Source organism: Pteropus medius, unplaced genomic scaffold, assembly GCF_902729225.1.
Source record: "Pteropus medius unplaced genomic scaffold, Ma_sr-lr_union100, whole genome shotgun sequence".
Lineage (NCBI taxonomy): Eukaryota > Metazoa > Chordata > Mammalia > Chiroptera > Pteropodidae > Pteropus > Pteropus medius.
In genome coordinates, this window is record NW_024342470.1 from 2,771,160 (window position 1) to 2,797,943 (window position 26,784).

Genomic DNA, 26,784 nt, shown 5'->3' on the forward strand with positions numbered 1-26,784 from the left:
GACACAAAGGACACCCCCCACGAATGCCCATCTCTGAGGGGGCCTGGTGAGGTGTGGCTGGATCAGGCTTGTGGGTGTCTTTAGGGGTGAGGGGTAGGAAAGGGGTGGTGGGCAGCTTCCATCCAGGGCAAGAGCTAATGCAGGGATGGGTCTCAGTGGTGTAATTCCCTTTGGGCTGGTCTCTCTCTGGTGTGGGTTAGGTAGGAGAGGACCCCAACTACCAAAACCTGGGATGTAGAAGTCTAATTTGTTGTGCTGTTTTTCTTTTTTTATAAACTCTTCAGTCTCTTCATTTTCTTTCCGTTGCCTGTGTGTTTGTTAAAATGACATAACAACATTAACAATCAAAATCAGATATGGCCTCACACACAGGCAGTCCTGCCATCTGGTCATTTCAGTGTGTGTCTCTCTCACTGCCCTTGTCCCTAAGGGAATGCATTTTCATAGTTGTAATCAAAGCATGGGTACAGTGCTATGTATTAATTTTTTCATTTACTTTTATTTCACAAGCTATTTTTATGTGATTGCATTGTTTTCATAATTATAATTTTGGTTGCTTAACGCATTTTTCAAGTAAGTGTGGTCTAATTTGGCCATTTTAAATCTATTTACATAAAGAGTGCGTGTAAACATTGTTGTGCCTTTTCCTTCCTTCAGATTCTTTTCTTAGAAATAATTTCTAGAAGTGGATTTATTCTGCCAAATGGTATGGATGTCTCATGGCATTTGCTGCCCCTTGTCGAGGGCCTATTGGATGTCTACTTCTGAGATGTGGTGTGCGGTTCTGGAACATTGCCCTTAATGCATGGTGTTAGAGTTGGGGGGTAGAAGTCCAGCTTTCTTCTGACCTAATTGTTCTTCTGGGTCTGGTTCTTTGTCTTTCTTCCCATTTCTCTCCCCTGTCGCCTTCTTCTGCCAGCCTCTGCTCTGATGGTTTCCAGTTTCCTCTTCTCTCTGCTCTCAGGATGTAGCAATCTTGAGTCAGCTTTCTTCCTCTTTACAGGACAAACCTTCGCCGTTGTCTTGGTCTCCTCCACCACAGACTAGCATAGTTGCGTGTCACGGTGCCTCTGACTGAACCAGCTCCCTCCCACTCAACCCCCTGAGAGTGAGAGAGGCTCAGGAAGGCAGGATCCTAGGTGTAGAGGGAAGGAGGAAATTGGTTTCACAGTCAAGGAGCCCACAGATGTTCTTTGTCCGTTACTAGCCTGCTTTCCTTCTTCCTATCTGTGACATGAATTAGACCCCCGTGCTGCAGAGAAGATCCAAACAGTAAGCCTCCTGGGTACTGGAAAATTCTCTGGTATCTAGGATTATGACACTTATGAGAAGGGATTGGGGACTACTTAGTCCAGTCCCTTTATCACACAGCAGAGAAAATGGTGAGGTGCAGAGAATGACTGTCCCAAGGTTGCTCAGTGAGTCCCTTCTTCCCTGATAGTGCTTCCTCTCCCTGCCAGACAGCAACTGGGCACTGTCTCACCTTCAGCCTCATCTGTCAGGCTGACAAAACCACTTCTCTTTTTAAACCTTCCATAAAGAAGCCATGGTAATAGGTGAACAGGAAACTCTTCTTCCAGAGCCACTCCTGGTGAGGTGGCATTTGAAGGATGCAATATTCATCGGTTCCATAAGCATGATGCTAGGGGTAGTGGGGACACCTGCCCTGACACCCAGAAGGACAAAGAGAAGCATCGTAGCATAGTGGTTAAGAGTACAGATGTGGGAACCAGGTGCTGGATTCAAATCCCAGAGAAGAGGCTCAGAGAGGAACAGAATAGGGGAGCCAAGGCAGGGAATAGCACAAGTCTCTACCCACTTCCTAAAAGTGACCTTGAGAAGTGAACTCTCTGTGCCTTCATTTCGTCACCTATAAAATAGGAATAACTGAGTTATTAAGTATAAAAGGCTTGGCAGAGTGTACTTCATAAGTGCTATGTAAGTGTTGAAACCAAGACAAAGACAGAAAAACAGAAAAGAAAGAAACCCACCAGGTGATTTAGGAACCAGTCTGCAGTGTGGTGGATAAGGGCAAACTTCTTTGGGGAAGTAAGTTTTCAGCTAGGTGTGAAAGGCAGAGTATTCTTTTCCCCACACCTTTATGATAGTTCCCCCTTATCCGCAGTTTCACTTTCTGTGGTTTTAGTTACCCGCGGTTGACTGTGGTATAAAAATATTAAATGGAAAATTCCAGAATTAAAACAATTCATGTTTTAAGTTGCATGTCATTCTAAGTAACGTGATGAAATCTCTTGCTGGCCTCCTCTGTCCCACCCGGGATGTGAATCATCCCTTTGTCCAGTGTCTCCACACTGTGTCTGCTACTTGCCCGTTAGTCACTTAGCTGTCTTGGTTATCAGATTGACTGTCTCACAGTGCTTGTGTTCAAGTAACCCTTATTTTACTTAGTAATGCCCCCCGAGTCATTCACATAACTTTTATTAAGGTATATTGCTATAATTATTCTATTAATTATTAGTTATTATTGTTAACCTTTTACTGTGCTTAATTTATAAATAAATTTTATCATAGGTAAGTATGTATAGGAAAAATCATAGTATGGTAGGGGTTCGTATTATCTGGGGTTTTGGGCATCCACTAGGGGTCTGGAAACGTACACCCCGTGGATACATTTATTCGCTGTGACTTGTTCGAAGTTCCAGAGGGTTTGGGAGATGGTGGAACCATGATTGTAGATTCTTTCTTTTCAGCAAAAGGCCTGTTTTGTATGATGAGGATGCAGCCTAGATTCTCCAGGGCTCTGTTGTTGGCCCATGGGACCTTAAGCTAATCATTAAACTTTGGACTTTGGTCTTCCTCTGTGCCGTGGGAGTAAGGTATGGTTATTGTTGCACCTGGAATGGCCTCTTCAGTAGTCTACAGGAGGAGGGTCCTGAACTCTCTTTTCCCTTCTCCATCATGGAAACAAAGTCAGGAAAGGCAGGGCTGCCAGGATGCTACAGATTCCCCGAGTTCGGGCATTTGGAAGCACACGTAATTGAACATTTCATTCTTTGACTTCTTACTTTTTCATGAAATATAAATGGCCCTACACTCTTCACATCCAATTACTTGTTGGCATGCTGGGTTTGGTCTGGGGAATTCCTGAGTAGACAGCCGACCCCAAGGACCAGCAGAGTCCGGCCCTATTCCAGTACCTTCTCCTTCCACAGAAGTGACTCAGGCCATCCAGTAATTGATGAAAGTTAATGCTTGTTTTTTTTCTGCCAGCCGAGATGCCGCGTCAATTCCCCAAGCTGAACATCTCTGAGGTGGATGAGCAAGTCCGGCTTCTGGCCGAGAAGGTGTTTGCTAAAGTGCTCCGAGAAGAGGACAGCAAAGATGCCCTGTCCCTCTTCACTGTCCCCGAAGACTGCCCCATCGGGCAGAAGGAGGCCAAGGAGAGGGAGCTGCAGAAGGAGCTGGCAGAGCAGAAGTCTGTGGAGACTGCAAAAAGGTTTGTCCCCATGACTCAGCTGTCGTATGCACAGTTGTGCAGACCCAGGCAGACTGTGGGCGTGTGTCCTGAGGTGAGGTACCTCATGGGAACTGGCCTACCTCTGGGAGCTGAGTTTATTACTTAACCAAGACAACTTGGTTCACTGCTTACTTATTGAAGGACAGTTTGGTGCCTCGAATTGAAAAGGTCAAAATCCACTTTCTGCTGCTGTTTTAATAACAAATCATGTGCATAAATACACACCATTTTCAAATGAAATGTCCATTTTCTTTGTGGAAATTTGAGGATTTCTTGGGAAACATCGATTTTACTTCTTTTCATTACTTGACAAGTACTTTGCATTATTAATGAACTCAGCTCACCGTTTACCGAGTGCCGTGCCGGGCACTAGGGATACAATAATAAACAAGACAGATGCAGTCCCTGCCCCGTGGAGCTTATAGTTGGTCTAGGCAATAATTAAGTAACTGGATAAATTAATTTAAAAACGACAAGTTATGACGAGTGCTGTATCAGTCAGGGTCTCACCGGAAAAACAAATCACTTGAGTATTGGGAATCGGATTTCAATGCAGGGAATTGGTTACAAAGGTGGTGGAGAACTGAAAAAACCATCAGGGGAGAGGGAGGCAGCCCAGAGCTTAGACACAGGAGGAAGCAGCTCCCACCCTAAGCTGGAGAGACAATGGGAAGAGGTGGTATTGCTGGAGAAAAGGGCAGAGAAGTTGGAACTGTGATGGCCTTTCCAGTGTACGCTGGAGCCAAGGAGGTGAAGCGACAGCTGCAGAGATGCCTCCCAAAGCAGAGAGAGAGAGATAGAGGCAGGAGATACCTGGCTTTAATCCTTCTGCCACCTTCCAGTCTTCTCTGGTGGTTGCCATGGGCCAAACCTAGCCGGAAGCCAGCTGACACATAGCTGGAAACACAGGAGGGTGAGGGATAGATCTGAGGACAAACAGGCCCAAGCCAGCATAGGTGCTATGAGGAGATGAATAAGGAGTTGACAGCAAAAGAGAGAAGGTGAGGGTGGAAGCTGGCGGTAGATAGTTCTTTTTCAGATTGGGTAGTTAGGGAAGGAACCTTGGAGGAGGGCACATCATAGTTAATAACTTGAAGGGTGTGAAGGAGCTAACTATGTGTATAGCTGGGTGAGAGCCTTACAGGGAGAGGGGCCAGGAAAAAGTCCCTCTGTCTTCAAGGAGGCCCCTGTGGGATAGAGGTGTGGTTAAGGGGTAAGTGCCATGACCTCAGGCATCAGATTAGACTGGCCTTGTGCTCGCTGATAAGAAGTTTGGATCTTGGTCCCAGTGCAATGGGAAGCTCTAACTCTTTCACGGTTTATCTTACCTGGGAGAGCAGAATTAAAGAGTAAAAAAGCTTTGAGGAAGTGTCTAGTGGGGCTCTAGCTGGGTGCCCGCGTGGCCAGCACACTGCAGACCTCAATAGCGAATGCAGTGGAACTGGAGCCTTCTCTGCAACCGAGTGTTTAGGTTCTTCCTAAGGTACCTCCTTATTTTTAATGGCAAGTCCTTTCCTTTTTGGGGGAGTATAGAAGTTTAATCTTTCCTTAACTTTTTTTGGAAAGAATTAAAAAGTTAAGTACTGATATAAAGGCAGGAACAGAGCTTCACCATCAATAAAATAAGTGCTTTCCTTCTTCTGAGGGGCTGTGAGCCCATGAAGTGAAGAAATTGTTGGTGCTATCAGCCAACGCTGAGTGCCAGTCTTGTGTTACGTGGGGTGGGGTGGTACCCTAGGCCCAGCGGCATTGTCATCCCTGGTGGGTAAAGACAGGCATGACTGTAGAGCCCTTTGTCCACGCTGCATTGGCTTAACAGAGGGTGACTTTATGAACTGATTGGTCTGCGGGACCTTCTGTGTCTTATGAATTGAGCATTTTAAACTCTTAGTAATGAGAAACGAAGGAGTCCTGGCATTTTTTATTACCACAAATAAGAGGTTTCTGAGCCCAGTTTCTATTACAAAGTGACACTGGGCCTGATATCTGCAAAAAGAGATTATTCTCTTCTTAGCAATGCTCAGACTAATGGCAAAATAGAAGCCTTCTTTCTCTAAGTCCAAATGGTACTCTGTGGTTTCCAGAAATTCCTCTGTAACTCCTTTCCAGAAATTTTGTTCTGTCCCTTCTTATTAGGGTACGGTGGTCTTGGTTTGCCTCTGACTACCCTTTTTGACTAGAAGCTCCTTGAGGACTCTATCTGGCTCCCACTATGTCCCCAGGCTCCAGCCTGGGACTTAGCCTGTGTTGGTGAGCAGTGGATGTGTGGCAGAGAAAGGGCATTTTGTTTCTCCACCGGTACCACAAATACTGCATCAGGCTGGCCACAGCATCTTGGACCACTGTGTTCTGCCACTCACTAACTAGTACACTCTGTGGCCTTCGCGAATTAGGAAACTCTCTGTGTCCTGGTTTCTTCCTCATCTATTCAGTGAGGAATGGTAATAGTAGCTACTTTCATGGGATGTTATGAGGAATGAGAGCACTAACATATGTAAAAGGCTTAGGACAATGCCAGGGTCACAGTAAGCCCCTTATAGACTATCTGACTTCCTGCTGCTGGGATGGAGATGGGCAGCAGTAACGGCTACTGTTTACTGTGGGCTAAGTGCTGGGCTGTGCAGTTTATATTCATTCTTTAATCCCTATATCAAGCTTATCAAGTGGATAGTCTTATGATCTCGATTTTGCAGATTAGGAAACTAAGGCTCAGAGAAGTTAAATTAACTTGCACAAAGACACATAGCGAGTAAGTGACAGAGCAAGGACTAAAATCCAAGTTTTTAAAATCTAGAACCCCATACTTTGACCACAAATATCCCATTGTTAGGGGTAGGGTCTTTGTTTTCATTTCTAGACACTGGAATGACACTGGATGCTGCTCCCCAGGATATAATTGCTGACTTCTGGATAAAATGGAGGGAAGCTGGGTCAAAGCTCCCCACTGCCCACGAGCTTCTTTTCTGTCAAAGGATAGCCTGGCCCCTGGACTACTTGTCATATGTCCCAGTGTCCTCTGGGGCTGTGCACCTCCAATTTTGTCTTTCAGCTTCACTGCTTAGTAGAGGCACCGTTATGCAAATATCCAGATGTGGACAGTTTCACAGAAGAACCTTCCCCCAGCTTCCTCTTCATTTCTGGCTCCTCCCTGACATTCTGGAATATAAATGGTGATATGGAGCATTCCTGCAAGGAGCCCACAGGCCTGGAACCAGCAACTGGTCTCCAGATACTCAGAGTCTGTAGATCTGTGTTTCAAACTGTGATGGAGCTTCCAGTTTGGTTGAAAACCCTCTCTCACTGTGGCTCTTCTGGCAAGCCTGAATACTCCTGATGCTTGGAGAAGGTTTCTCTTTGCAACCATTTCCTTTTTTTCTCTTATAGAAAGAAAGAAAAGAAGTAAGGAAGGAAGAAAAGAAGGAAGAGGGAAGAGAGAGGGAGGGAAAGAAAGAAAAAAAAGAAAGAAAGAAAGAAAGAAAGGAAAGAAGGAAGGAAAAGAAAAAAAAAAGACTACTCTAAGTCTATTGTAAAGGTACAAGCTAGAACCAGGAAGTAGAACAGCTTCTTACAAGAAGGATGAGTGCTTCCTGTGTAGGATTCCAGTAGCTATAAGAGCTGAGCTGGACTCGGACATCGTCCTTCCAGCATTGGGGTCCAGTCCAGGGAGCCAGTGCTCCAGGCTGCGGGGAGAATCACTCATTTTGCAAACTAGTCCTCAAGTAGGATATTAGCAAGGACAGCTTGCTATAGGGCCCTGCCTCCTTAGGAAGATGACATTATCCAGGTGTCTACTGGGACACAAGGGTGGCTCAAGGTGAAAGAGAGGGGTAGACTATGGACTCAAAGTCAGGTGGCAAAGAAAAGAAGACAGGAAAAGCCTGGTGATACCCAGAGGCTATGTTTTGTTCACTTTGAATCTTACCATATTACCTAGCTAAGGTTCACCTGCCCTACAGAAGTACACAGTTGGAACTTGGCCAACATCGATAAACAACGTGAAAGATTTCTGAGCCATCAAAATGCGCATTAGTGCTCCCCCGCCTCTCCTATTTCTTTTTAAACAACTTTGAGATATAATTCACGTCCCATACAATCTGCCCATTTAAAGTGTGCAATTCAGTAGTTTTATTATGTGTACAGAGTTGTATAACGATCCTCATAATCAGTTTCAGGACGTTTTTATCATCACCCAAAGAAACCCTGTACCCTTCAGCTGTCATCCCCCCAGGACTTCCAAGCCATCTCCTGTTTATTCTTGCTTTATACAGAGCTCTAATAAGCTTGGTTATCTTGTTTCTTTTCCTGTGACAGATGTAGGGAAGCAAATTAGAAGTGAAGAGAAGGGCTTCTCAAGGGAGGGTCACAGAACTGATGGGTGGTGATCATGAGCATTGGAGTCAGACCACTGGGTTCAAATGACAGTCCTGTCGTTTCCTGTGGAGTGGCTTTGGGCAAACCTCCTAACTGCAGTAACCCATTTCCTGATCTGCACAATGAGGATAATAAAAGGACCTGGTGAGAATTAAGTGAGCTAATATGCATGACTACTTAGCACAGTGCTTGGAACATGATTAGTGTTCCAGTTTTTGTTGTTATTATTTGACAGTCAACAGTGAGGGAAGAAATAATAATTATGAAGAGCAAATGAAGAATTCAAAGTACAGCAAAACGCCTTGGGGATGGTGATTGGATAAAACAATGATGACCGTGAGTCATGGAGAGAGCTTAGATTATGCTCAGCATGCTCTGATTAAGATACAAGAATTATGATTTTCATTAAAAAATATCACACCAAATTTTTTTTTTTTTAAATTAGGGTGAAAGGAGACATTCATTTTTAGACTTCATCTGAAAAATGTAGCTCTCTAGGACAGCTACTTCCTCAAGAATGTATTGAGTGAAGTAGATAAATAGATAATTGTTACGAATTGAGCATAGTACAGCTGAAGTGCTACATCATTTTCTTTTATGAAACTTCTTCAGTCATGGGTAGTAACTTGTTTCTTCAGGGCCACTGACAAAGGAGCTTCATTTGAAACTCAATTCATCTGTTTTGCAAGTTAAGAATACAAAGTTGAAGAGTTAACTTAAAAGATAGTAAAGATTATATTTCTTTTTGACTTCTGGGACCTTTCTGGGAGGAAGAGCAGCTGGAAGGGCTGGGGAAAGCGAGACCAGGGGGCAGGTGAATGGAGATCTACCTTTGGTCAGGAGGTAGGGGAGGGAGGACAGTGATCGGTGAGGGCAGGTGGTCAGAGGGAAGTGAAGGGAGAAACGGGTTGAGGTTGTGTCTTTATACCTGATGGGCTTCAGGTAGGCAAATCAAAGCTACACCTACCCATCAGGTATGCTCTCTGTGGGGCCCAGGTGCTCTGGGTATGCCCCTCCTGTAGGTCCATCATGCAGCATGCCTTATGGTCAGCTGTTTCTGCCTTCTCCCCTCTGGCCTCTCTGGCCTCTCTGGATAGGCTGGGACCTCTGGTCTCAATGACAGAATAGGTATCAGCTCTTCAACTGTTCCCCTTCTTAGACTTGGGGTCCTCACTTCCATGTGAATCAGTGCAATGGCAGTGGAAGCAATAGGAGCAGATGAGCCTGTGGAAGTGGGAAATGCCTGCCCCACCTAATGGCATTCATATTTAAATTGTTAATAAAACTCATGCTGGTTTGTGACTCTTGCCTCAGACTTATGGAGTATCTCATCTAGCAGGGGCTGCTAGAATGATCTGAGTGTGTGTGGCGGGGAGGGTTTCAAACAGGCCTCCCCATTCTGGAATGTTCCTCTCCCTCTGGGAATGATGCAGGGAGGCTTCTCTGACCCTGCTGCTCTACTCTACTGCTCCAACCCCCACACCCAGTCTGGATTAGGTGTCTCCTTTGGGATCCCAAAATATCCAGGGCATCTCATCACACCAAGCACATTGTGTGAGAATGGTCTGTTGAACTGTCCAGCCATCAATGCCATCATCAGTCGGCCCCTGGAGTTAGGAGTTATATTTTGTCTACCCATCTGCCCCAAGGCCTGGCACACAGTAGTTTATTGATTGGATTGGGGTCCACGTGTGGCCCACCGATTCACTGTACACAGTTGAGAGCCTTTGGGAAAAAGTTTGCTCTGGGTCCCTCCCTGCCTGGAAGTCCTCCGGACAGACTGCACAGGGCAGTGGGCTTCAGAAGGCCCCGGGGAAGGTGCTGGCTGTTCTCTAGAAGAGCGAAGAGGGCCCTGGGTTCTTAACTTGGATTTATCATGTGAATCAAATGTTATAACTGAAGGTTTAGGGTGTCTGGTTTCCAGGAGCCGAGGAGGGCTGGAGAGTGGGACAGGATAAGGGTGGTGACACAGTGAATGGCAGGGGCAGCCAAGGGCCATCGAGTGGGTAGGAGCACCAGATGGGTGCTGAGAGTTGCTATTCATCTCCTTGTGTTGATAACCTGGTTAGGCAAGAAGGTTACTGTGGCCCAGGAGGATCATCCGTTTCAGGGAGGATGAAGCTGCACCCTGGCCCTTTCAGCTCTTGAGCTTGTCCTGGAGCAGGTGTCCTCACAGCCCCACACTTTGCCAGCTTTTTGGCAGGAGTGTGTTTCTGCCAGGTGGACACGTGGGCAGAGGAAGAGGGGTGTGTCAGCTGTGGCAGACTGAGCTGGCTTACTCTGGTGCCCCAAGGGCTAGCATGAGGTGCAACAGGTGGGACTATAAACAGACAGATCTTGGCCCATCATAGGGAAGTGTTTTCTAACAGTGGCAATAGATTATGTTTTGTTCACCTTGTCTTTACGTTCCTGGCCCTGGCCTGGCCCAGAGCAGGTGCTTGATAAATGTATTTTGAATAAATGATTGAACGTTGATGTATTATTCAGATATGTAGAGAGCTCTCTGTCCCTGGAGGTATTAAAAAAAAACCTGCCTTAGTGAGAGGCTCTTTAAAGTCCTCTGTAATCAGAGACCCCATGCTCCTATAAATAAAGCTTATGGTAACTTCTTTTATCATTGTGACACATGTGGGGCTTCAGACAGCTTTGAAAGGGAAAGAAGGAAGTGTGTGGACACACACACACACACACACACACACACCTGCCTTTCTCACCTTTTGTTGGCTGAACCTCGGTTGTATAGAATGGACAGTAAATATGGGCCTATGGTAGGCAGAATTTCTAAAATGACCCCCTGGAGATATCCTTCCCTAACTTCCAGACTCTTTGAATATGATGAGATGTCACTCCTGTGATTTTGTTGTGGTATATGGCACAGTGGACCTGAAGATAGGGAGGTCTCCAGGTAGGCACGACCTAATCACACAAGCCCTTAGAGAGGGAGCTTTCCCAGCCTAGTCATAGAGGGGGAAGTCAGAAATTTGGAGCACCAGAAACCATGCACCATGCCGGCTTTGAAGATGGAGGGGTCCGTGTGCAAGAATCAGAGAGCAACCTTTGCCCAGGAACCAGCAAGAAGCTGGGGACCTCATTCTGTGGCCACGTGGAACTGGATTCTACCAGCACCCTAAGTGAACGTGGGAATGGATTCTCTCTGAGTCTCCAGATAAGAGCTCAGTGTGGCCAACATTTGATTTTGGCCTTTTGATACCCTGAGTGTAGAGCTCAGCCAGACCCACCCAGACTTCTTACCTATAGAACTGTGAGTCAGTAAATGGGGCTTGTATGAAGCCACCAGGCTGTGGCAATTTGTTATGCAAATTAAATGTAGCAATTTATTATAGAAAATGAAAATAGAGCCCTCTCCTTGGGCTCCATTTAGCTTTTCCAATTTTCGGAGATACAAGCTTAATGGTTAGCTCTGGTTATTCCAAATCCTTGCCTGTGGCGGATGGCCCTTGAGGAGGAGTCGGCCTATCTGTTGTTAAACTTTGTGCCTGCAAAGTCTGAGCTCCAGCCCATAGATGTTCACAGGTGACATCGGGGGCTCACCTGAAGACCAAAGCTGGAGCCATAATGGATGTCTTCAGGAAGAAGAATTCTTTGGACACCAGCTGGTGCATACTGGCTCCCTCACTGGGGCAGAAGATATGGACATAACGAGGACAAGCCTGATGGGATGTTGGCTTAGGCAGCCTTCCAGCTTTCTCATTGTGGGGGGAGTTGGTTTTTTTTTTTTTTTTTACCATTCTTACTTGTTGCTCACTTAACGCGTCACCTTGCTTCTCTTGGCAGGCCCAGCCCTCAGGCGGCACTGGCTGAGGCATGTGGGAAGTTGGCATAGAGTTTAAAAACAGTGACCTGGCAGGCATGTGAGTGACACAGAAGCCAGAGTCTCATGGGACCCACTGGAGCCTGTCAGAATGTGAGAAGGAGCCCAAAGTAATGGCTCCTCCTCTAAGTGTGAGTGTCCAAATGATGCCAAAATGAGAACCTCATTGCTCAAGGTGAACCTGCCTCTGAGGGATGATGGACTGGCATGAGTTGGCATCTTCCTTGGCTCAGCTCTGTGTGACGAATGGATGACAGACTTGGGGAAGCCTGGGCCAGAGCCTCCTGAAGTTCAGGCTGAGTTTCCCAAACAACCCAGTGCACCTGTTATGCAGGCGCTGGGCAAAGGCAGACTCCTGGAAAGGGGCCACTTCTATTTTTCAGGTGTAAACAGCCTTTTCCCCAAAGAGAGAATAAGAACCATAACAAGCAGTGGACATATAAACAGCAGAAGGAACTGTGTTTCCTGAAAAATCGTCATGGGGTCTGCAAGGAGACCTGGCCAAGAGCCAGGAGGAAGACAGCTGCTTCCTGTGAGCCATGAGGCCCTTATAGAGATTAACCGATTTCTCCGCACCCTGTAGGTATCACTGGTGCCTAGAGAAGAGGAGGGGTCCGGTGGACTCTGGTGGGTCACAATTATCACTGAGTCCTTTGCTGGTGGCTGTAGGCCCTGGTTGTGGTGGGATAAATACCCAGCAGGCTGCTGGGCCCTCTGGCACAAGGTAGGGCAAGTAGTCACCTTGTTCCTGGCATTGGACACCACTGGGTGGCAATGCTAGGGGGCTGGGTTCCATTGAAGCAGAGACGTGGGAGAAGGAAGTGCTGATGGCTTCTCTGCATTGCTGTTAACTCCCTTCCTGGGGCTCCTAGGACTTGGGGTGTTGTCATATAAAACGTTATTTAGTTAATGAAGAAGGTGAGTATTCACAAATCAGCATTGCAAATAAGCTTGAGTTTATAGTGTTTAAAACCAAACTTGTGCCCACTTCTCCAAGAGTTTGTGAAGTCATCTTTTGGTGCCAAGACGACAGGTCCAGAGGGACTTAAAATTGGTGCTGCCTAATTCCTTTTCCATAGCAGAGACACAGATCTGTGCCTGCCCATGCATTGCGCATGTCAGGCTTGAGGAAGGAGCACCGGGAATGACAGGGTAGAGCAGATACCAGAGAGAGAAGAGGCCGAGGGCTCGCTGCCATCTTGCCTCATGAGTTTGAGTAAGCCCTTTACCATCTCTAGGCCCCTGCCTCCTTCTTTATGAAATAAAGAGGTGGAACTGGTCCATCGTCATGACGTCTTCTGGTTCCAATGCCCCAAACCTCAAACTCTGTGAAATACAGTGTAACTTCTCTCTGTGACCCTGTTTGTAGTTCTTCCTGAGACTGCTTATGTGCTGGGACTTAGAGTTTGGGTTTTCTGAAAGTAGCATGCTGGTTGATTTGACATCATCCTCACCTCACCTGTTCTCAGTGTTAGACCTCTGCAGGGTGGTCTGCCCTCTCTCTGGAGACTCTGCCTATTCTAATGCTCTGTGTGCAGTACAAACAGCCCACAGCCATTCTTAGTAACTGTAGGGAGAAGTGTCTGAAGGGCTGTTCTGTATCTCATGCAAAGAGATATAATAGGAAGAGATAAGTGATTAGATCTTCTTAATGGTAGGGCCAGCACCAGATTCTCCTGCCATGTGCATAACAAGACTCCTTATCACTCACCCCAGTTAGCTGCTGATGTCTCCCACTTTTCCTTGTCCTTGGATTTTAGAAAGAAAAGTTTCAAGATGATTCGGTCCCAGTCCCTATCTCTGCAAATGCCAACGCAGCAAGATTGGAAGGGTCCCCCGACAGCCGGTCCAGCCATGCCTCCCGCAACCCCTGCATTCCCGGGAGACACTTCCCAGCCCACGCCAGCACCGTATGCCATGCCCGAGTTCCAGCGGGTCACCATCAGTGGAGATTACTGTGCCGGGGTAAGGTGCCTCCCACTTCCCACTCTCTGTGGGCTCCCCTGGGGGCTGCGTGAGGGTCATATGCGCCTATGTGCTGAGGCCCCGTGAGCCCCTGGGGTCATGCCCAGCCCCAAAGCCTGGCCCTGTCTAGGTGTCTGGGAGGTGGTGGGCAGGAAGCACTGGAGTCTGAAAAGAAGGAGGGCCCTGGCTGAGGTTGGGGTTTGGGTGTGTCTAGGGTGCTATCCGTCCCTGTGAGGATGACCTAGGGCTGCAGGCTGGCACACCGTGGCCTGCCAGTTCCATGTGTTCTCTGTCCCCGTAGCCCATTGAGGAAGGTGCCAGTATGGGCCCTTTAGTGTTCCCAAATGTTGAATGGATTCAAAGTCCTGGCGTTGATCGGTTTGCTGATTTGGCTGTTCCCACATGCTAAAGCTCAGTATCCTTAAATACAGGCTCTTCTCCCAACCAGGAAGAGAGGGTCTTGGTGAGAAAGTGAACAAGCTGATTTATACACCAAGTCAGTCAACGCGGTCACTGAAAATGTGCTAATTTCCTGGTTGGATGATGCATTTTTATTGCTTTGTGAAGAGAAATATCACTGAGTTAGTACCAGGGTTAAGCTTGGTTCTATCTCCCTGGTCCTCAGTCTACTACTTGTGCCTCAACTGGCCTTGTTATTCTCTTCCTCTTTCCTTTTTAACAGTAGTTTTAGAATATGTAGTATTCCTGAGAAAGCAAAGCAGTGTACTACTTTTCTTACCATTTTTTCCCTAACTTAAAAAATATATAATATTTTTTGTGCAGTAGAGAATCCTTGCATATGCTGTAAAATTTAAAGGGTACAAAAATCATATCAATTTTCCAGCCACCCAATTCTTCTCCTCGGCAGCCTTTGGTTTTGGTTTCTTGTGTGTTCTCGCATAGAAAGCCTCTATACCTGTGCTTAATACCTGTACACCCACTAGGTACACATAGTTTATTTTTACACAAATGGTAGTTTACTGTACACATTACACTACTGAGCCGAGCTTTTTTTCGCTTAGCAGTACATCTTGGAGATAATGCCATATCAATAGATGAAGAACTCTCTTGTTCTTTTTCACAAATGCATACTATTCCATGGTGTGGATATGCAATATTTTATTTAAGTTCTGATGGGTGAGAATTTGGGTTGGATTTGAAACAGTACAGGCCTTCTCTGATGGTGCAGCATCCTGACCAGGAGTCCTTGGTCTCTACCCAGCCTCCAGCAGGTGGGCCGAGAAGTGGAAAGGGAGAGTTGAGGTGGGTTGACCGCTAGCTAAATGGGAGGACGTTGGCCTGCCGCATTAACTAGCTTCTTTCAGTCAGTTTCCTGGCTGGCATATCCTAGGGCATGGAGCCCTGAACTGGGCAGTTGGTCCCCAGAGAGCTACAAGTGTAGGACAGGCAGGCTGACCTTGCAGATCTCCTCGGCCCCCAGTGGGTCTGCTGCCAGGCATGAGGCCTGCGGTGCCTACAAGTTGGTTGGTGGCTGCTGGTCCCCTGGGATCCCTCTCTGATATCTTTAGCCATAGCCTGAGCCCCTTGCCATGCTGAGTCCATCAGTTCTGCACATAAAGTGTTTGGCTTTGTTGTTGGCAGGGGGATATTTTTGTCTAAGGTGTTTGCATCTGCCCACCTATTCCAGCTGCTCTCAAAAGCTATCCACTGGAAGAGGTAAAGTGGAATTAACACATCCTCATGGGGACACTTGGAGTCAGGAAAGGAGAAGCTACCTCCTTAACAAAAAGCAAGAAGTGATATTTAGTTAAAGTATAAAAACATGTCTGGGAAATATATATGCCAACTTCCTTGATCTGAGGATGGAATGGTGTGGGGGAGAGAGGAGGGTGGAGTTTTAGCTATCTGCAAAGACTTATTTATTCAAACATACAAGAGAGCTGAAAGAATGATAAAAAATATTTAAATTGTTAGGTAGATACCTGGGTGTCTGTCATATTATCTATAGTGCTTGTCTGTATGTGTAAATATTTCAAAAGTAAAAATTTTTTTTTATTAAAGCAGAAGACACATCCAGGTCCCAGCCCTCCCTACTCTGCTCTCTACTTACATCTTGTACCCGCCTCTGCTGCAGCACATATCCACTGTTATGACTGTCTGTTTAGCTGCTTGTCACCCTGAGCACATTCAGATTTCTGCCACACACATCCTTCCCAAATAGACTAAGATTAATGAGCCCACTGGCAGGTGGGAATTTACTTCATTTATCTTTGAATATGAGGCAGCTCTGGGGAAGCAGAACATCCCTGGGCTTTGGGTTTCAATCAGATCAGAGTCTGAAGTTTGACTTTGTAACTTCCTGGTGAGTGATTTATCCTCTCTTGGTCTCAGTTCCCCATTTGTGAAATGGATTGTGGTGAGGATCAAATAAAATCTATAGAAAGGGTCTGGCACATGGCATATGTCAATAAGTGCTTGTTGACTGGGTGAGTTGGGGTGGTTGCCAGATGAATCAAAAGCTTAGCGTTGGCAAAGCAGCAGACTGAGCACACAGAAGTTTTTATTTTCACCTCTGAAGGATCCATGTATTTTCTCCACTGAAACGATGATACTCACCCTCATCAGGGGCGTGGTCCAGGCTTTGCCTCTTCATGTGCTGGGTGCAACAGCAGATATGTAGTTTAATCAGCAGCACTTGAGTCTGGCCTTGGAGTGTGCAGGCCTGAGTACCTGCCTTTCTCCCAGCGGCCCTAACTCTCCTCCTGTGTCAGGGGTTCCCGAGACCACCCTTGAGTTCAGTCATTTGCTAGGAGGACTCCTAGGACTCAGCGCATAGCTGTCCTCTGACTAAGATCTATTATAATGAAAGGATGCAGAGCAAAGTCAGCCCAGGAACAGGTCCCTGGGGCGCAGTCTAGAGAAGGCCCTCTCTCAGTGGAGTCAGTACAACACAAATAACTCCTCATCATTGGACTGTGACAACATGCATGAAGTGTCATTTCCCATGGAAGCTCACTAGAGACTCGGAGCTCAAGGTTTTTAGTGAGGCTGGTCACACATCTGCATAGCACATCCCCACATTTCAGACAGCCAGAAGGAAATAGGTGTTCAGCATAAACCATCATGTTTGTACAAACAGCTTAGGTGTGGTGAGCCACTCTTATTAGTCAGAGAATGGTGGGAATACTCCCAAAAGCCCAGGGCCAACCTTTCAACAGACCTTGCTAAGGACAGTGGTCTCAGGCCTGCTACATGAACTCTTCTGAACACCTTCTGCAGATCACTGTGGAAGACTATGAGCAGGCCGCCAAGAGCTTGGCCAAGGCCCTGATGATCAGGGAGAAGTATGCCCGCCTCGCCTACCACCACTTCCCGCGGACCACGGCCCAGTACCTGGGTTATCAGTGGGCACACACGGCACCTCTGGAAGAAGGTCTCCCAGGTACAATGCTGTGGCTACAGGTGGGGTCCCAAGTGGGTAACGGTCCAAGAATTGGTCAGGACTTTTTACTGGCTGGATGTATTTCCCCTGGGTGGTGTTTTAAGGGTGGTGCTCAGATATCGGCTTCTCTTACATCGAGTTTGCTGGCTTCCCCAAGATTGAGTCTGTGTGTACTGTGTGCCTGGCCCTGGGTGGAGCTGAGCTGTGGGAGTTAAGAGAGAGGCGAAAGACCTCCAGGGAGTCCTCTAGGGAGACAAGCCGTCTTTAGCAGGGTGTTTGAAACAACACGACCAGACAGCAGATGCTGAATTAGTGGTGGCGTCGGGGTAGGTACAAAGAGAAGGAGCATGTTCTGGGCAGGGAAAGTAGGCCCTGGAGTCAAACCCACCTGTATTCTGATCTAAGCTCTGCCACTTTCTTGGGCAAGGTATTTCTCCAAACCTCAGTTTCTCAATTTGTAAAAGGGGCCTGTTATGGGACTAAATGAGAATGCATGTGAAGTACTTAGTGCAGTTCTGGCATGTAGTGAGTGTTCGATAAGTAGCTGCATTTATGCCATGGAACTTGGGGAAGGGAGATTAGAGAGGGCAGGGTGGTTTCTGGTAGACTGGCCTGTGAAGGACTCAGGAGGAGTAAAGGCTGTAAGTAACATGATTGCGGACAGCAGGAAACCTTGATATCGAACGTTGGTGGGGGCGGATCCGATGAGGTCCTGCTGGTCTGTGACAGTAGCCAGAACCATAGCTGCCCCTGGGGTGTGGTTGGCGCCAAGATGTCTCCCATCTCTGGCTTCCTTAAAGCTCTGAGACCTGGACTTTGAGCATCTGTTACCACCTGGGGCCCTGGGTAAATCTCAGCCCTTCTAGGCCCATTTCCCTGTCTATCTGAGGGAAGCTGATCCCACCTGCCCCAGTTTTGGCAAAGGCAGACAGAAATGACTGTCAAATATGTACTTTACACAAAGCAGGGTACCCAGGGGTCCTGGGCATATGTGTGCTGGGGTGAAGGCTGTGGCTTCACCCAGGCCTTTGTACTGCCTGCACCTCATAGGCCACTAGCACACTTTAGGAATTCCTGAGCTGGCCTGTGGCAGTGCCCAATGGGAGGACATTAGTTCCCAACTCTGTGCTGCTTCAGCCCCTGTGACCCGTCACATCTGCTCCAGGGGCAGTCTGTTCCGAGCACTGATGCGGACACCCAGGCAGGTCACTCCACCTTGGTTGCTTCCTTTGATGAAGATTCTAGGTTTTCCTCCTGCCTGGGCTGGCGAGCAGGGCTGCTGGATGCTATGTGGGGTTGGCTGAGGTACAGAGTTGAAGCCCCCAGTTCTACTGCTGTTTAGTATAATCTGTTCGTTGGCCAGAGACAGAGCTTATCAAGAGTCAGAGAAACTCATTATGAGAGTAATGAGATGAATGTCTTACAATTTATGTGTAGAGCATTACTGTTTACAGAGCATTTTCCTATACCTGCTATTGCAGCTCTCACAACAGCCTGTTAAGGCAGGTGGTGTTATCCTCAGATGAGCAGACAGGATCAGAGAGGTAAAGTGGTTTATTTAATGTCTCATAGCTGGGAAATAGCCCAGGGTAGTTTTCTGCCTCCTGTGGGCTAGCTCAACATAGGGGTGGAACAGACAGCTCCACCAATGGCATTCTCTGCTTTGTGGGAGAAAAGCTCCATGTTCTGTGCTCATCTGGGGAGGGGACTGGCTTCTTCACCTTGTCCAGTGACCGCCCTGGGCTCAGGCAGATGTGGGAGGACAGGGGCAGCTGCTCCCGCCAGGCAGTTCCTGGTGCTGCCTATTCTCTTGTTAGGAGAAGACACAGCTGCCTTTTTTAATATGCCTGGTATCCCTGAAGTGCCCAGGAGGCTTCAACTCATTTCGGTTAAATTTTAAAAGTTTATTGAACTACCAGCCATATGCCAGGGACTGTTCGAGGAAATGGGGATATAGCAGTGCACAAAACAAACATACTACCCGAGATAACTAAGAGAAATTATTTTATATAGTGGTAAGGAGACAAAATAAAGCAGGGAGGGGGATATGAAATGCTGGGTAGTTGGAGGTGGTTAGGGGTAGTTGGATTTTATATAGGATGACCGGGATAGGCCTCACCGAGAATGTGACTTTTGAGCCTGCATGAGCTCATGAGGTCAAGAGCACTTTGCCATCACTCAATCCTGTTTTGCAGACTTCCACCCTCCCCCACTGCCCCAGGAAGACCCTTACTGCCTAGATGATGCTCCCCCCAACCTAGGTTACCTGGTCCGCATGCAGGGGGGCATCCTCTTCGTGTATGATAACATGAAGACACTGGAGCGCCAGGAGCCCCACAGCCTGCCCTACCCCGACCTGGAGACCTACACGATGGACATGAGCCACATCCTGGCCCTTATCACTGATGGCCCCACGTAAGTCAGTTTCTCCGCCCTCCCCCCTACCCCCCACCCCAGTCCACCTCTCCTTGCATGAGTGCTATTCTGTAGGACCGAGCTAGAGAGGCTAACCCTGGGCTTTCCCGCACTCAGACTATCCCAGAAAGAGAGTAGTTTCCCCTTTATCCAGTCTTTGTGGGTTTCTGGAACAGTTTTTCACCATAGGCTGTCATATTCTTAGAATTGATTTATGTGTCCCTTCTGCATGCATAGGTGTGGAGCTTTTGTTTGCTGGAGGCCACCTGTGTACTTTAGAATGGCTGCCACCCCTCTCCCCAGGCAGGATGGCAGCCTTGCAGAGTTACCAGCCTAGAATATTTCTCTAGATGGTGGAGGAGTGATGAAGACTGTTGCTTCAGGTGTTGGGTTTTCCATGCTTCTGCAGAGGACAGTGCAGGGAGCCTGGAAACTTTGTGTCACCACCCCCATGATGATTGTGGGCTTGGCTTGTGCTGACCTGGCGAGTGGTTGTCTTCCTGAATTGGCCTCTCACTTAATTTTTTTTTTTAAGTAATTTTTTATTTCTCAATTATAGTTGCCATACAATATTGTATTAGTTTCAGGCATGCAACACAGTGATTAGACACATTTGTGTAAATTACAGAGCGATCACCCTGATAAATCTAGTATCCATCTGACACCATGCGTAGTTATTACAATGTTATTGACCAAATTCCTTATGCTGTACTTTTCATCCCCATGACTATTTTGTTACTGCCAGTTTGTACTTCTTAATCCCTTCCTTTGGCCCCTCACTTCTTGGTGAGCATTTAAGCTAATCCACAATGGCAGTTTAGCATGCCTGGACCCTGAGCCTCCAAGTGGCTGTGTTGGGTGTGCCCAGGCAGGACAGGAAGTCTGAGGGAGGGAGAGGGTGCTGGTCACCACTGAGGAACTTCTCTCTTGCCTTGCCTTCTGGGTTTTACAGGAATGGGTGAGAGGCCAATCTCTAAAGAAGGAGAGTGGGCCCGGGGGGACATGAGCAAGTGGGTCTTGTTCCTCACTGATCCTAGGGTAGAGGTAAGACCCAGGAGTAGGAAGGGGCAGTTCCTGGAGGCTCACCTCAGCCAATGTGAGGAACTTTGAGGGGAAACCTTGGGAGAGAGGGAAAGAGAGTGTGTGCTCCATGTCTGTCCTGTCCGGGAGGCTCTTAGGTGAGTCCTTCCGGGGAGAGGGACTGGGTGAAATGACCTTTGAAATCCCTCTGACTCTGAGATCCTCCTGTGCTCCACTCTGGGGCTCATTCTGGCAGACAGATGGCGGTGCTGTTCCAGGGGTGGCAGCTACTCTTTAAGAAAGTATGAGTGATTGAATGTCAAAGGGGTTGCTGTTCCTGTGAGGGGGACAAGGATGCACATGACATGAATTGTGGTTGAAGGTCTGTGTGGCTGTGGGCACAGGTGTGTGGCCAGGCACCTGGGCTGGGTGTGGGTTGGCAGTTGGCCTCGATCAGTGAGCACTTCCACCTCCAGTGGCTTTTGACTGCTGGTGGGGGACATCAGTCCTAGCAGAGATTTCTGCCCTAGTAACACACTTCTCTACATTCCTCGTCTGCCCACAGTGCAAACATCAGAGTTGAAAAGTCCTCGGGTGTTGGGGTTTGAGGGAGGCCATTTTGGTCAGAGGGTGGTTCCTCTGCTCGTCAAGGTGGGCAGGCAACTCTTGATAGTTTGACTATATTACTGATCTCCTGGGAAGAAGTTAAACTACTTTCAAAGAATTAGAGGTGGCCGAGGCCAGACAGGAGGAAAGGAAAAGGAAGAGGTGAAGGAGGGGGACTTTTAATGAGCATCCACTCTGGTTCAAAGGCAGGCCCTTCACATTCGTAAACCAATTTAACCCTCTTGTCAATCTTGGGCATTGCCATATCCATTTTTGTTCGTGGGAAATAGATGCTTAATAGAGATTAGTTGCCTAAGCATGACAGCCAGAAGTCAGAGAACCTGTGTAGGTTGCAAAGTTAGCTTCACTCCCTGTGTCAACTGCCCACTCGTTTCATAGAGCACACGGAAGTGGTTACACAGCTCAGCTGGGTCTGTGGAAGGCTGGAACCTCCTCATCCCTCCCTGCTCCATCCCAGCCTTCCACCCAAGAGTCGGTCCCCACAGACACTGGAGGTCTTCAAACTGGAGAGCTTGATGATACTTCTCCTCAGCTGTGATTTCTCCCCCTTCCCAACCTGCAGGAAAACATACTGTCACCGGCGACTGAACTTTCTGGAATCCAAGTTCAGCCTTCATGAGATGTTAAATGAAATGTCCGAGTTCAAAGAGTTGAAGAGTAACCCCCACCGAGACTTCTATAATGTGAGAAAGGTGCGTTAGCGGGCCTCTGGGATGCCCTGAGCTGGTCTGGGGCTACTCCTGTGGCCTTCCTTGGCCAGAGCAGCATGATGTGTCTGTGCAGAAGGAAGACTGGGATGTGGTTTCCTAGTGTAGCAGTTAGCATGTCTGCTTTATACGCAGAAGGTCCTGGGTTCGCACCCCAGTGGAGCCACGGTTCATGGTCTACGGCCATGCCACCCTGAACAAGCCCGATGTCTGATCTCGGAAGCTAAGCAGGGTCGGGCCTGGTTAGTACTTGTATGGGAGACCACCTAGGAAGACCAGGTGGTGTAGGCATAAATAATAATAATAAATAATAAAAAGAAAGAAGGAAGACTGGCGTTACACCCTCCGTGCCTCAGATGGTACTTGGTACCCATATTGTGTATCTGTTGGAATGTGCCCTCTTCCTTGGAAAATAGGGCATGACCCGTTAATCAGTCATGAGTGGAGCCCAGGTTACTTTAAAGGTAGAGTATGTATTAAATTCATCATGCAGAGAAAAAGACCTTTTTGGACTTGGGAGTTTGTGGTTTTGCTTCCTTTGGGGTCAGGTGTATTTAAGGAGATGTATGTGTTCCCTCTCTACCCCTCCCCCAGAGTGGATGAGGAGACTTGGCCTGGGCTCAGGTGGTAAATGATTGTGGCCTCCAGCCTTTCCATTTTCTTCAGTTTAACTCTTAGACAGTGAGATTAGGGATCAGAGTGCTAAGCTCAGGGTCATTTAATGTTGGACAAGAGTCACTTCCTGTCTATAGGAAGTTCACAGCCTATTACTACTAGTGTGATAAGTGTGACAGGAATGGCTTTTAGAAAGATGCCAGAACTAAGCTGACTTAAAGAGTAGGAGTTAGCCAGGAAGAGGATGGGGTAGGGGAAATGGAAGTGATGGCATTCCAGGTAGAGGGAACAGCATATGCAAACACCATGTGGGAGAGAGTGGTAGGAGAAAGGAGAGACTATGCGTAGTGCTTTGACATAACTGTAAACGGTGCAGTGTGGCTGGAGCTCGGTGTAGGGGGAGAGGTGGGCTGCGGAGAGAGTGAAGCTGCAGAGGCCTGTGGGGTCCTCGATCATTCAGGGCTCAGGGGATTTTCAGAGGAAGCAGGGAGGAGGCTAGGGTAGTATAGTGATCTGGGAGAGAAGCTCATGGGATTAGGCTGGCTTTGCCTGGAAGAGAGATGGCCACATCTGAGTCACATTGAGTTTGTCATTGCTATAGGAACCTCTGTCCCAGATGGGATCTCTGGAAGACTGCCCCTCCCTGGGGTCCACTCTGATAAGGGAAGGTAGGCCTGGGAAGGCTGTGCTCCTCTGGGAAAGCCCAGCTCAGGCTGAGAGAATCAGCAGTGGTAGATGGAAGCCCCCCTCTGGAAAAGCCCAATATTATGTCCATTAAGCATCTTGGGGTCTGGCATGGACTCCCACTTTGATGAGATCCTTAAGAAATGGAAGTGTCTTGGGGTTTTCCAGGCAGAGGTGAAATGCTGTATGTTAGATACCACCTACCTGGCAGCACCATTTATTCCTTCTCTGTGAGCCTCAGGTGTTCAGACAGATGGGTGCTGTAGTCTCTATGCCAGCTCCTCTCAGCCCTGCCCAAACACACCTACATGTCCAGCACAGGCCCAGATGGGCGTCCGAGGAAACTCCTCGCTTAGCCAAGTGCAGCACTGCCCTCCATGTATGCGAATCTCTGGACCTGAGTGCTTCCTGCTGCCTGGGGCAGAGCTATCCTTGTTGACTGCACTGGTTCCGACACTGTTTGCTACTGAGATGGAGCCCCAGTGGGTGGTCCTGGGCCACCCAGCTGCTCTCTGTCCACAGTGTGGGAGAGAGTCCAGGTGGGGGCTCAGTTACCAGAGCACATCCTGAGAGTTCCATTAGTCTGGGGTTAATGTGCTATCTGGACAGAGCTGGCCTAGACCCCTGTGTGTGACACAGCAGCCTGTTCTCTGGCACCAGTCAGTTTATAAATATGGGCCCAGGTCTGCTCTGAGTCAGGCCTGTGCCTGCCTCTTCCTGCTTCCTGGGGGCTAGCTCTGTTATCTTGTCCTGGAAGTGTCTACTGTGAGAAGAGAGCTGGCTTTCTGAAATCCCGGATGGGTGGGGAGGGTGGCCTCTGTGTTCCCACGGTGTCTGTCAGTGTTGTAGGAGCAGGCTAGGGCCATGCTCTGAGGCAGGAGCTGTGCATGGCCAGGATGTGGGTAGCATCTGTGGAAGTTCTGGCAACATCGCAGCAGGTCATGGGTTAGGATACCATGAGGCCCAACAGCAGGACTGTGTGACTGAGATGATGACTGTTTTCTGCTCAGAGCTTAGGACGAGGGGCTGAGTGTGTTTGCTGCTTGAGAACTGGGCAGGATTAGGCTTTACCCACTTTGATTTAGAGGTAATATCGGGGATAGCAAATAGGTTTCATCTTCTGTGCCAAGCTTGACCAGGTGGGAGTGGCTACCTCAGGCTTCTCCCACAGCTGAGTGAAAAGAGTGCTGTAATTGATTATTGATGTCTGCCTGGATATGGAAACAGTCAGTGTTGGCTTAGAGGCCAGCTATTGGCCTGTTGGGAAACTCTACTGTTTTAGACCCAGGTCTTTGATAAAAGAAGGAATACGCTTGTGTCTTCTGATCAATTGAAAACACTGACATCAAATAATGTCTTTTACTTTTTTAAAAAAATAATCCCCTTGGGGATTCTGAAGTGTGGATGCTTCCTGGATTGTCCAGTTGTTTTCTTCCCTCATCTTGTGACTCAGGTAAGAGAGTAAGGACAGGCTGCACACCCTGCAGTGTGTCACTGGTCAGTTGGAGGACACAGCCAGAAAGCCCAGAACGTGCTGAGTCACGCCGGTGTAGTTGGGCCCAGTTGTGTCCGGCTGCGCTGAGCCAGGCTGACCTTCTCTTGTGCATCCACATGAGGCCAGCCCATCCCTGAGGTGCCTAAGCCTTTATTTACACCATGCTTCTGGTGCTTTAAATCATTTCATTTCTCTGATGTCTGTCTTTCTGGCAGGAATGGCAGGATTAATGGCAGGAAGGGCCTTGATGATGTGGCCGATGACATAGGCTGTGTGGTATAATGCTGAAAGAGGTTTAATAGATCAAATGTCTGGTTTGGCATGACATGGAGATGACTGGCCAGCGATGGACAGCATTCCTGGGCCTGAGGGCAGGTGCCTCCTCACTCCAGCCCTGGCAGAGTGCATAGCTGGCTGAAGCAGTAACTGCAAGAGCACAATGTGGTGGCTGGCAGCACCCTGGCCTGTGAGGCTGCTGCCACCCTCCCTGGGAACCTCCTTAGGCCCCTTGGGCTGTTGGAAGGGCAGTCAGGGTGCCTACTATGACCTTAGGCCATTCTTAGCTTAGCCAGGGCTCCGTTTCTTAGGAGCTGAGAGCTGAAGGGAAGGCTCTGGGGGTTCCATGGGAGGTTGGTGGGTAGAGTGGGGTCTTGTGGGGCATTTTGATGGGTCCTCAGGGTTATATGAAGATGTAGATATCATCCAAACTATTGGCACCTACAACACCTGTTCATTTGTTCATTTGTCCATTCATTGATTTAACTAACACATCGTAGCAAGCTCTGGAAAAGTTCTGGAGACATACGTGCATCCAACATGATTCCTGTCCTTGAGGAGCTCCCAGTCCAGTGGAGGAGTAGGCAGACAATTTCAGAGTGGATTAGGAAGATGTATACAGTATAGGGAGAGTCTGTGCCAGGTTCCTAGGTTGAGTAAGGGAGATCAGCTGTGCTTGGGAGATCAGGGCTGGCTTTCAAATGAAGGAGGTTGTCAGAAATTTCCAGGTGAATGATATTGGTGAGGAGGAAGCAAGCAATGCCAGGCTGAGGAAATGCATGGGCAAAGTGACGTGGTGTGGAATAGCACGGGGCCTCGGGGATCTGGAAGTGTGTGTCATGGCTGGAGCACAGACCAAGGCAGTGGCAGATGAGAGTAAAGGCTTGAAGCAAGACTTGGATCCCAGACTAAGGAGATTGAGCTTTATCTTGAATACATGGGGGCCATTTTGTTAATAGGAGAGTGGCCAGACACAATCTACATTTTAAAAAGATCTCTTGATGATGGAAGGCTGTATGTTGGGCAGCAAGGCTAGAAGGAGGGAGACCAGTGCTAAAATCTAGAGGAGAAATGGGGAGGGGGCATTGGTACAGGCTGCCTCCATGGCCCCAAAAGTGCTGAGGCTCTGTGCTCCACGTGGAGGGTTGGGTGCGCTCATGCTCGTTGCCAGGGGAGGTGGCCTGGCTCACGGACTGGTGAGTGCTGTGTTGCAGGTGGACACGCACATCCACGCGGCTGCCTGCATGAACCAGAAGCACTTGCTGCGCTTCATTAAGCACACGTACCAGACGGAGCCTGACAGAATCGTGGCCGAGAAGCAGGGCCGGAAGATCACCCTGAGGCAGGTGTTCGACAGCCTGAACATGGACCCCTACGACCTCACGGTGGATTCGCTGGATGTCCATGCGGTGAGTGAGCTTCTGCCCTGGTGTCTCAAGCAGTCCTAGTAGGGGACTTAGTCCCCTGAAAAGCAGCCATGATAGTGCTAGGAGCGAGGCTGGCTGTATAAGTAGCTCTGTTCTAGCCATGGAGACCGTGAGAGGTTATTTGGCCTCAGAAAATAACAGGGCTTAGAGCAGTCATAGGACAGGGGAAAAGAGTATGTGACTTGGAGTCAGGCAAGTCCCAGTTCTAATTCCACTTCTGTCACTTAGGAGCTGTGTGCCCTTAAGCAACTCACTTAAGCTTTTATTTCTTTGCCTATAAAATGGTGAATTCTGTGGGACTATTGGTATTACAGTTATTAAAATATTAAATGATGGTACAGCTACTATGAAAAACAGAATGGAGTTCCCTCAAAAACTTAAATATGGAATTACCATATGTTCCAGCAATTCTACTCCAAAGAACTGATGAAAGCAGAGACTAAAACAGATACTTGCACATCGATGCTAA

General features: G+C 48.0%; 1 protein-coding gene and 1 pseudogene across 13 annotated transcripts in view; both read left to right on the plus strand.

The window, feature by feature from the left end:
* Positions 1–26,784, plus strand: part of AMPD3 (adenosine monophosphate deaminase 3) — a 44,495-nt gene that overhangs the window by 6,721 nt on the left and 10,990 nt on the right. For 11 of the 13 annotated variants that reach the window (XM_039863566.1, XM_039863564.1, XM_039863573.1 and 8 more), the window contains 6 exons: positions 3,232–3,457; positions 13,442–13,646; positions 16,887–17,049; positions 19,245–19,464; positions 21,674–21,803; positions 26,103–26,297. In XM_039863566.1, coding sequence (XP_039719500.1) covers positions 3,237–3,457; positions 13,442–13,646; positions 16,887–17,049; positions 19,245–19,464; positions 21,674–21,803; positions 26,103–26,297 — 1,134 coding nt within the window. In that variant the 5' untranslated portion in view covers positions 3,232–3,236. Of the gene's footprint in view, positions 1–2,583; positions 2,838–3,229; positions 3,458–13,441; positions 13,647–16,886; positions 17,050–19,244; positions 19,465–21,673; positions 21,804–26,102; positions 26,298–26,784 lie in introns of those variants that run through there. The other 2 variants (XM_039863571.1, XM_039863569.1) reach the window with 2 other exon arrangements.
* LOC120603289 (uncharacterized) lies at positions 21,994–22,109 on the plus strand (annotated as a pseudogene).